The sequence below is a fragment of the Gigantopelta aegis genome, chromosome 6 (genome assembly GCF_016097555.1).
Source record: "Gigantopelta aegis isolate Gae_Host chromosome 6, Gae_host_genome, whole genome shotgun sequence".
Lineage (NCBI taxonomy): Eukaryota > Metazoa > Mollusca > Gastropoda > Neomphalida > Peltospiridae > Gigantopelta > Gigantopelta aegis.
The window spans coordinates 76,440,135-76,451,913 of record NC_054704.1 but is presented as its reverse complement, the minus strand read 5'-3'; the positions used below and the strand labels follow the sequence as shown (position 1 = coordinate 76,451,913).

Genomic DNA, 11,779 nt, shown 5'->3' with positions numbered 1-11,779 from the left:
ATTCGCCAAACATGCATGGATCCAGTGAGACATTCTCCTTATCAAGCATCCAATCTGATGATGGTGTATTCTGACCCATTCGTCTTAGAGCGCTATACCCAACTCGGCCAAAGTAGTGGGCTGACATTCCTGTTGTCACCTCATGATGTCCCAAACTTGTTCAATGGGTGAAAGGTCAAGGAAGAGTGTGGATGGTTTGCTGTTGCACAAATGCCGTCACTAGTGTACTACGATATGCACGGACATTATTGTCTCGATAAACAAATTTTTTCGGTCAGCGTGATGCGCGAAAGGTGCACATATTGGTCGATAGTACTGGCCTGTGAGCCTCCATTGGACAATGTGAAGTTGCATTCTGGTACATTCTGCCCCTCCAAAATAGTCATGAGCTTGGATGTTAACCTCGACGTACGGCTCAATGGGACGTCGCCAAATCCGGTCACGCTGATTATGTACATCTAGAGAGTACCTATCGATTCCTTTGAAAACATCACTCTGGCCCAGCGACGTGCCCACCTTTGTCTACGTCTTGCACAATATTGGCGTGGCGTCTGGCAGCAATGTGTCTCACCGTCAAATTGGTCGTGAAGTGAGGCCGACGTTGGACTTGATATGTATGCCATCTGTTTCGAATTGTCTGTAACACGAAGGCAGTAAACTATCTGAGATGTAGATTCCTCAAAGTGTAGGTTCTGATCAGGCGATCTTGAAGTGGAGTTGTGGCCCTAGGCAGGCCTAAACGAGGCCGATCATCCACGTTTTCAGTCATTGGATGTCGGGTCCACAAACTACTAATCACTCTCTGAGACACGTTGAGTGTTTGTGCAACAATTCGCTATGTTGTTCCAACCTGGAGCATACCCAGAACGCTGAGTCTTTTCCCACGTTGCAGATGTCGAATGTTTACGAAATGGACGAATGTTGACGACAGTTTGCCTCTGGGGTTAAGATCTAGTGTCTGTATTAAAAACAAGACGGCATTCTGCCACAGTGAATGCAAAATGTACGCAAACAGTGTTAAATTTGAAGTTGCACACCAATCACGTGCAATATGTGCTCACAAGATTTTGTACGAACAGCTGTCTTTAGGGGATGCGTTAAGTAGAAATGTTGTCATGCACAATGCTCCTGGTTTATATTTATATCTTATTTTCGTTCTGTAATTATTCACAATTGATTTTGAATATTCCGTACTTATTTTGATCAGTATATTTTAAAGTTCAATGTCATCACCTATAATGTTAGTTCATGAATGGGAATGTTATATTGTATCGATTTATTATGGGTATTCACTAATTACTGAATAACATTCTTTCATTATTATATGCATTTTTGATCAATTGATTTGATATCTGGAATGCCCATCAGCAGTTACTGACATCAGCTATACATACGTTCAGTGAAAGGGGCGGGATTTAGCTCAGTCAGTTGAGTGCTCGCTTGAGGTGCTTGCATCGCAAGATCGAACCACCCCGGTGGATCCATTCAGCTGATTTTTTTCTCTCTCGTTCCAACCACCAGTGCACCATAACTGGACAAAGGCCGTGGTATGTGTTTTCCTGTCTCTGGAAAAGTGCATATAAAAGATCCCATTCTGTATTAGAAAAAAACGTAGCAGGTTTCCTCTGATGACTACGAGTCAGAATTACCAAATGTTTGACATCCAATAGCCAATGATTAATTAATCGATGTGCTCCAGTGGCTTCATTAAACAAAACAAACTTTCACGTTCAATGAAGTGTTGTTTTTCAATACTATTAATTGCTAGATTTGCTATTTTATGACAATGCAGAAATAAGACTTATTGATGTTCATGTTAAATGTTTTCTGAATAAAGGTGCCACAAAATTCATTATGATGATCAAGAATAGCCATCAAAGCGGTTGTGTAAGTTATTCATTGTCCAATTATTGTTCTATAATTAAATTACGTTGTATGTTTTAATATTGGATCATTAATTGCCAGCCACATGATAAGTGCTTAATTTTTAGACCAAAGTCGTTAGAATATGGTTACATTAATTAATTTTAACTTTGATTTTTCCTTGCTTATATTAAAATTAAAGCATCATGCCTTGGACACACACCTTCACTATCTGGGTGGTCTGTCTAGGACAGGGTAGTTGTCCATGGTTATAAATAGAGAACCCATTCATGTTCTATGTTTGATACCCAATGGCTGATGTGTATTTTTTTGCTGGGGTGTTGTTAACCATTCATTAATTCATTTAGAGAATTCTTTCTGGGTGGAAGCCGATAGTGGGATGCGAACCCCTGTTCCTACCAACCATACGTGATATGCCGTACTCACTATACCATCGAGGCCGGTCATATCGTTAGAAAACAGAGGCTGAAGACATTGCAGCCAAGCTAGATGATACCCATCAAAAAGGGAAATCGTCGTCGAATCATCAAAGTGGAATGATATGTTATTTCACAAAAGGGCGAATATGTACTTACCATTTTAAATAGACTGTAGTTAATTGAAAAATATTCAGAATCACGTGAAACCTTTTGGAATTAAAATACACGATGTTCAGTTTAATGACTTTCAAAATTTTATGAGATTTTATGATATCAGTTTCAAATAGGATCATTTTTAAAAACGTTAAATTTTGATAACGTTTTTACTCATATTATGAGTAATGAAAGTGAAACTGAGTTTGTTTTTAAATACATTTGAACCACCAATGTAACACAGAACCCATAATTCAAGTGTTTTAGGATTAGGTAGGCCTAACTCATCGGTTACGAGAACTATATTTACGTAACCGAACAATCGGTTACCAAAATAAAACTTGCGTGAACAGACATCCGGTTACCTAAGATTTTGAAATACTGTCCCCTGCATATGTACGACATCCAAAAGTTGATGATTATTTAATCAATGTTCTCCAGTATTTTAACTTGTCTTTAATGCTAGACTTAAATGAACTTTTACAGAATATAGAAGTGTCTTCTTTTACCTTGTGGGGCAAGATGTAGCCTAGTGGTAAAGCACTCGTCTAATGTGCGGTCTAGGATCGATCCCCATCAGTAGCCTAGTGGTAAAGCACTCGTCTAATGTGGGGTCTAGGATCGATCCCCATCAGTAGCCTAGTGGTAAAGCACTCGTCTAATGTGCGGTCTAGGATCGATCCCCATCAGTAGCCTAGTGGTAAAGCACTCGTCTAATGTGGGGTCTAGGATCGATCCCCATCAGTAGCCTAGTGGTAAAGCACTCGTCTAATGTGCGGTCTAGGATCGATCCCCATCAGTAGCCTAGTGGTAAAGCACTCGTCTAATGTGGGGTCTAGGATCGATCCCCATCAGTAGCCTAGTGGTAAAGCACTCGTCTAATGTGCGGTCTAGGATCGATCCCCATCAGTAGCCTAGTGGTAAAGCACTCGTCTAATGTGCGGTCTAGGATCAATCCCCATCAGTGAACCCATTAGGCTATTTCTTGTTCCATCCGGTGCGCTACGACTGGTATATCAAAGGTCATGGTATGTGCAATTCTGTCTGTGGGATAGTACATATAAAAGATATCGTGTCATGAATGGAAAAATGTAGCTGGTTTCCTTTCCAAGACTTTACGTCACAACAACCAACGATTAATAAACCAATTGCTCTAGTGGTGTTGTTAAACATAATATACTAACTTTTGTTTCACCTTGCTGTCATTCATCTTGAACCGATGTCATTCATCTCAGATCAATTCTGTGGACCAAACTTTCAACAGTCCAAGGAAACATCATTAAAAAAAAAAATATTTTGAGGTTAAAACTGTTTAAAAATAAAATGAAAATAAAACACAGTATGCATTATGTTTATTAAGCATACAACAAATCTGGCATGCCAGAAAATGACTGACAAGCTTAACAACATGATTACAACAAGGTTCCGTCACTTCTATGGCTTGGATCCCTAATAATAATAATAAGAAGGAATGACAAAGTAAATGTGTCGAGTCATTGTTCACACAAACAAAATCATTGTATGGCATCCACTTGAAATAAATTAGCATTGGCCTGAATTCTCAATAAATATTAACAGGAAATGATTGAGTTACAAATATAACCAAAAACATTCACAATAAATACTAACAGTAAATGACTGAGTTACAAATATAACCAAAAACATTCACAATAAATACTAACAGTAAATGACTGAGTTACAAATATAACTAAAAACATTCACAATAAATACTAACAGTAAATGATTGAGTTACAAATATAACTAAAAACATTCACAATATATACTAACAGTAAATGACCGAGTTACAAATATAATCAAAAACATTCACAATAAATACTAACTGAAAAAGGGAATTGAGCAACAATAAAAACAAAACAAAAAGCAAACAAAAACATTCACAATAAATAGTAATGAGTTTGAACTACAGTAAAACACTATGTTAACAAAATAAATTAATGAGCTAAAAAATATACATTTGATCATGGATATTGCACAAAAAGTGAATGCACCTCAATAAATATTAAAAATGCAATGCTGTTCTGTCATAAGCAACACATTGCTTGGAATGCACTTGGTTAACATCACCAAGATATAAATAAATAAATTTCAAACAAGAGGGATAAAAATTTACCTTGGACATATATTTGGAAAACTTTGCAGTTTTATAAGTGGTTACTATGAATTTTTGATATAAAAAAAATCCAAAGAAACAGTTTTGGGGAAGTGCAAAAAATCGGAAATTCTTAAAAAAATAATTTGAAATTAAACAATAAATGCCTTCATAGAAGCACATAGTTATTGTAATGCACAACAGAATACAGAAATAATGTGAGATAAAAAGAAAATAACAAAAACATAAGATTTTCTCAACGACCAAGAAAAGAACCAACCACTGACAGAATGCAAGCCAAATGTATTAAGATTCAGGGTAGAGCAATTTTAAACCAGTGGGTTATGAATATTATACATGTAGTGGAATGTATGATATTAACGGCATGGACCTTAATAATAAGCAATACACTGGAATGTTTGGAATTTGTTTGGAAATTGTACTGGTGTACTAAATGGAAAAGGCTAAATGAGGATAATTTATAAAACAATACTATGGAATGTTTTTTTAACTGCTATTCTGTATTCGATAAATATTTCCATTTGTATTCTGTACCCATTCAAATAAACATTCAACCTAACTTCAATTGATTAAGACTATTTAAAAAAAAAAAAAAAATACACACAATGTTATTAAGTCTCCTTAGAATTAAAAATCTTGAAACAATAAATTTGATTAACAAAATAAAAATATTTGTTCAAATTTGTAAATCTAACATTGAGCATCCCTATCAGAGATATGAAGAATTATTTGGCTGGATTGTAATAAATAAACGTAAAAAAATTACTGTATTTTATCTAGTGGAAATGGATTCAAAATGAAATAAAATGTGTATATCGTGGCCTTTTCTAAATATGCTGCAGGTTTCAAATACCCGATTAATTATTTTAAACAGTTGGTGCATTGCAACCAGACCCACCTTTTCATCCAACTCTCTTCAATTTCCAAGCAAGAAAGCACTTAATTGTAGAGTACATTAAATGCAACAAACTTTTAAAGACGTAATTCATAACTATTAAAGAATTCATGTTTCACATTTGTACATTTCATCCTTGATAAAAAAAAAGAAAAAAAAAAAAGAATTTTGTTGAAATTCACAAACAAATAGATCCGACTAAATATTATGACATTTCACAATTTGATGGATATGTTAAACATTTTATATTGTAAATAACAACAAATATATAACATGAAATTCACATGACTTAGAACATTATTTGACATTAAATCAAAGCACAAGTAAAACAATTGTAAATTATGCTGTACTTCAATCTAAAAGGCGAAGCATGGAATAAATAGCAACAATATGTATATAAAACAATGACTATATCACAAAAATGATATGTATATATTACAAATACAACAGTTTACTACTAGTTAAAATGCATTTCTATAAAACTGGATTAAAATCACAAAAATATCCACATTAAAGAACATTAAAATTTGTGTTTAAAAGTATTAAATAACCATCTGGTTTTAGAAAATACATTTTTCCTTCATTTGACACAAATGATATCATACAATCATTATTATCAATCATAATTTTTGGCTTACATTAAAGATTTGGATTTATTTTTTGGATTCACATATGTTGAATTTTGTTCAATGTGAGGCAGTTTTTACTTGACAGCTGCTTAATCTACAAATCAGTACCCTTTGCCAAAACACAAAAACATTTAAAAATTACAAAAAAGATGTTATGCTTTAATTTTATGACTGCCTGGATTTTTCAATTTCATTTGGGTAACAAGGCAATATAAATTGTATATACAACATTAAACATTTTCCATTTTGATACTCAATATTTATTAGTGATACTTTTTAAGTATTAAATGACCGGGTTCAAAAATGGAAATTATCTCACTAGTCTGCCAGGCTTGTACCAACCAAAATGTACTAGTCTGTCAGAATTTGTACTAATTCATCAAGCTACAGAACAAATTTCCCAGCATTTTTATTATCTTTTCCTCAAGAAACTTCAGTGCTTAACGGTGCCATCTGAATAACAATAAACAACACGAAATAGGGGATATGCCAACATATTCAATATGTTTTCCTCAAAAACCTTCAGTGCTTAACAGTGTCATCTGAATAACATTAAACACATCATGTGTTAATACTGTTATGACGAAATAGGGGATATGCTAACATATTTATTATATTTTATTTTCATGCCAGCATAGTTGTTATATTTTCCATCTCAAGTTTTCTGTGCCATCCTAATGCAATTATGCCAGTATATTGTTTTACTGTTCCTTTTTAAGCTACTTCAATACTCAACAATGCCATCCTAATGGAAATTATGCCAGCATATTGTTTTAATGTTCCTTTTTAAGCTACCTCAATACTCAACAATGCCATCCTAATGGAAATTATGCCAGAATATTGTTTTAATGTTCCTTTTTAAGCTACCTCAATACTCAACAATGCCATCCTAATGGAAATTATGCCAGCATATTGTTTTAATGTTCCTATTTAAGCTACCTCAATACTCAACAATGACATCCTAATGGAATCATGTCAGCATATTTATGGTTTTAGTTTCTTTCTCAAGCTACCTCAATACAGAACAATGCTCTCTTAATGAAATTATGCCATCAGATTTATTGTATTTTTTGCCTCAGGCTACTTCTGAGTTAATACTTGACAGTGTCATCTTAAAGGAATTATGTCAGTATATTTATTCTTTTATTTCCTCTCTTAAGCTACCTCAATACTCGACAATGCTGTCTTAATAGCACTAAACAACGGGTTGACCTCGGTGTTCCGTTCAGACACCATCTCCTGCATCTTGCCGATAAACATATCGAGTGTGTCCTCTGTGACCGGCTCGGTGGTCGGGAGCTGGGCTGTCTGCAGGGACTGGAGCAGCTTGGTGCGCAAGGACGAGAGGTACGACTTCATGTTGTTACAGTGCGCGTCCAGGGCCTGGTTCGCCTGCTCCTGCTGCTGCATGCGAGATTCCATACAGGAGACCTCCGATCGTAGGGCAGCCATCTCGGAATCAGCTTTCTCGTTAGACAGACGGATTCTCTCTATGTCCTTGTCCAGCTGTAACAGGCTCTCGTCATTCATCAGATCTGAAAGAGAAACATTAATTTTTTAAAGACAAAAGAAATATATTTAGATGTAAAAGGATGTTGATTTTTGGAATGCAGCTGGCAAAGAATCCTTTAAAAATATTGCTATCAAAAAACAAAACAAAAAAATATAAAACCCAATCCCAACTATAAAAAAAAACCCAAACTCACCCAAAACCCGTTAAAAACAAACAGAAGAGTGATATATGAATGCTAATTCTAAACAACTAAAAATGAAGCTCTAATGAACTAGAACTGGTTGGCTTTGCTTCCAAGGTTGTGACTTCAGCCTGATGCTTTTTAATCAAATATAAAAAATAATATCCCACTCCCACAACAAATAGCACATTTAAAGACAAAAATAGGTTTACAACTTGCTTTTACAATACATCATCCCATCATTTTACTTTTTGTTTTGTTTTTAATTGATGCCATATTCAAAAATGTCCATACATTCCAAGCAAAATTTGTAATGAGTTATTTCTGTAGAACTAGACCCAATCAGCTTGCAGATCATACCTTCTCCAGCCTCTGCTCTTATCTGAAGACTGGCAAGGGCATTTGGAGTTAGTCGAGCTTTCTTCATGGCAATCGTAGCTCGGGGACAACCCGACAAACTTCGGTGGGAGAGGAAACTGCCATTAGCATGGCCAGAACCATCACATCCAGGTGTGGGACACCTAGTGAAATGAAATTATTATACTTTTATAGCACACTCAACTACTGAAGACAAGGGAATAACTGGCTAAGGTTAGATTGGCAAATGCAGTTGGGCTCTGCCGAGCTGCATTTGCCATTCGACCTGAGCAGGATAAAGCCAATATCTTAAAACAGTAACCAGTTATTTCTTTTATCCTGCAATCCTACAGGAATAGTTTGAAAATCATTATTTATTCTATTTTTGTGTACGCAAATAGGGTATTGTCAACCTAGCAAGGCTTTTGCCATATGACATCATACAAGATACATTACGTCATTCTTTGTAAGACGCTAGCTACATTCTATCACATTCAAAGAGCGTTTCTAAACTCTAACTCATAAATAAATATACAAGTTTTGTTTTGTTATCGAAAAACTAAATGTTATTTATATTTACTGTAATAAAACAAATGGTTTAAAGAGTATGTTTATTGAAAATCTAGTCTGAAATACTTGAGTCGAGTCGGGTGTATGTCACGTGACCTATATTTTTGGTCAGTGATTGAAACCATAGCGATTTATCTAGTCATCCTATCTTGCCAATGAAAACAGTGATCATGGGATAAATTTAAACAAGGTTCACTGCATAATCATCCTATTTGTGAAATATTTTGCAAAACTTTAAAGGCATCTAAACATTGTCTAAGGCCATAATAAAATAATTCCCAGATTTTCATCCCTACTAATCCTGAGGAAAACGGCCTGCCCTATTTCATGTTGTTTTAATTGGCAAAACAAAACAAAATGAATGTACATTTCAAGTCATATAATTCTATGCTTTTATAAGACAAGTCTATCATAACTTTCAACATCCACTTGTCATGTAATGCAAGTTCCTTTCCATTTTTAATTGTCCTATCTAACATTTCCTCCCCCCCCCCCCCACACCCTTAAATGATTCTGTTAAAAAGAGTCAAGCAGTGTATGATCGTTCGTTTGCAAGCATTTTTTTAAATATTATTATTTTCCAAGCCTTTATTTACAATTAAAAAACCCCATGCCAATTAATGAATGATAAAATGCAGAGACAGACACCAATATTCTAGACATGAACTTCATATGTAATTAGTTGTTGACAAAGCTTTACTAGACATAAAAACAATCCATGCAAATTACGACAGGTAAAATGCAGAAACACGTAAAATTTACAGACACCAATATTCTAGACAAGAATTACACGTCATAAGTAAGGTATAAGATTTTAGTTGCCTTTACGAGACAAAAAATGTTATAACTGATGAACTATTTACTCAGGATAAGTTAAAGTTTGTATTGTTTAATGACACCACTGGAGGACATTGATTAATTAATTATCGGCTATCGAATGTCAAACATTTGGTAATTCTGACTCGTAGTCAACAGAGAAAACATGCTACATTTTTTATAATGCAGCAAGGGATCTTTTATATGCACTTCCCACAGACAGGATAGCACATACCACGGCCTTTAAAATATACCAGTTGTGGTGCACTTGCCAGAATGAGAAATAGCCCAATGGGCCCACTGACGAGGATCGATCCCAAACTGACCGTGCATCAAGTGAGCACTTTACCACTGGGCTACATCCTGCCCCATACTCAGGGCAATATCTTTACTTGACAAACACTAGAGATAAAGACGTACATCACAGACTCCAGTTTGATTCCCTGCACCTGCAGCATCGGGTCCTGGTTCTCGATCCCGGCTATCAGCTCTCTGTGCAACTTGTGGCGGTTTGTCAGCGGGCAACCCGACGCACTGCGAACATAACAAACATAATGAACAACAAATTTTAAAACAATTAGCTCATTAATTACATTACTTGAATAAACTCAAAAGTTTTTAATATTCATCATAATTTTTTTCTATAATTAATGAATTAAAAATAGAAATTTGTCACAGCAATATAGTAACATTATTTCATTACATTTGTTTTATTTAACAAAATGTGGTGTATGGTTAATATATTCTTATGTCTATGATATATTGAGAATGACCATGTTACCATAAATCAAAATATGATGATTGTTAGTATAAAACAAGTAATTTTACAATGAAATTCTACAACTGGTTGTTTTGGTTGCTTACATTTCAGCATCTTTTTTTAAAGCATTTTATTTGGTAAAACAAAACTCACCATCATCTAATATTTTACCTAAATACTTTTTATACCATTATGTATTTTCTATCTGAATGCTATAAATATGTATAAATTACAATACATACACAAGGGCAAACTGTGCAACAATTGAGAACAACAGCACAAGGTTTGAACAACGATCACAGACAGTCAAATGTTCCATAATGGCTACCTTGTACAAGCAACAACAGCCTCTAAAAGGCACTCACGACTTGAACTTTAATATACAGATTTATGTATACTGGCAATTAATTTAAAGTAGCATTAATGCATGCTATTTATTCATTAAAAAACCCCATTTAGTAGATCTTTAAGTAGCCTTTATAAACAGGTTTGACTGTACTACAAACATACTTGACAGAAAAATTATTTAAAATATTTGTTTCAAAGTGAAAAAAAACCCTGATATTTTTCACTTTTCATTGCTACTAAACCTGACCTCTCACCCATGTGCATTCCCTCCCCTGCTTTAACCACAGACTGGTCTGAACATCCCATCCAATGGTAAAACAAAGGAAATGCACATATGTGAGAGGTCAGACTAATGTGTGATAAATAAATGGTACAATATATTAACAGGAATAAAAATGCAACAACAAGTCATGATGATTAGCACAGTATAAATCAGTGTAACTAAAAGGTAATTGTAAGTCAGTGAGAGATGCTCCGTGGAGATGATATTCAAAGAGTGAAAATAAAATCAACAAAACCATTAGCATATTTAAAGTTGTATCTCTGTACAAAATAGGAGTTCAGAGGATTTGTATAAAAAAACGGTGACATGATTCAAATTTCACCAAGCAACAAAACAATCACAACTGACCAGATTATAACAACAAAATTTAGAAAATTCAACTATAAATGATCACTGTTCAGTTTTTGTGTATATGCACGGTTTCATCAGCGATGAATATTTTATATGTAGTTTCTCACAGTCAGGACATCACATACAATCGCTTTTTAATATTCCTGTCATGGAGCACTGACCAGAATGGGAAATAACACAATTGATGGATTAAATGTGGAAGTTAGGAACATGACATCTCCAGTGGTTGAATAAAAAAGGATCAGAAACAGCAGCATTGCAATGACAGTATCATTCAACATATACGGGATTGATAGAATACTGCTTGTTCTTTTCCAAAAAGCTTTACAGTCAAATTACTCATCGCACATGCACATGTATACACATACTGTTTAATAAGTGCATTATATACGAGTGTATAGCTTTAATTATGTATTGTTTATGTATATACAATAATACCATGTACAGCAATGATTCAAGACCTTGACCCCCCCCCCCCCAAAAAAAAAA

At 34.6% G+C, this 11,779-nt stretch overlaps 1 protein-coding gene across 4 annotated transcripts in view; it reads right to left on the bottom strand.

Annotated features, from left to right (window-relative positions):
- Positions 1-3,793: 3,793 nt before the first annotated feature.
- The window catches only part of LOC121376547 (myelin transcription factor 1-like), a 49,682-nt gene continuing 41,696 nt past the window's right edge, over positions 3,794-11,779 (bottom strand). For all 4 annotated transcript variants that reach the window (XM_041504457.1, XM_041504456.1, XM_041504458.1 and 1 more), the window contains 3 exons: positions 9,969-10,082; positions 8,166-8,326; positions 3,794-7,646 (listed from right to left, as the gene is read on the bottom strand). In XM_041504457.1, the coding sequence (XP_041360391.1) occupies positions 7,267-7,646; positions 8,166-8,326; positions 9,969-10,082 (655 nt within the window). In that variant the 3' untranslated portion in view covers positions 3,794-7,266. The remainder of the gene's footprint in view (positions 7,647-8,165; positions 8,327-9,968; positions 10,083-11,779) is intronic.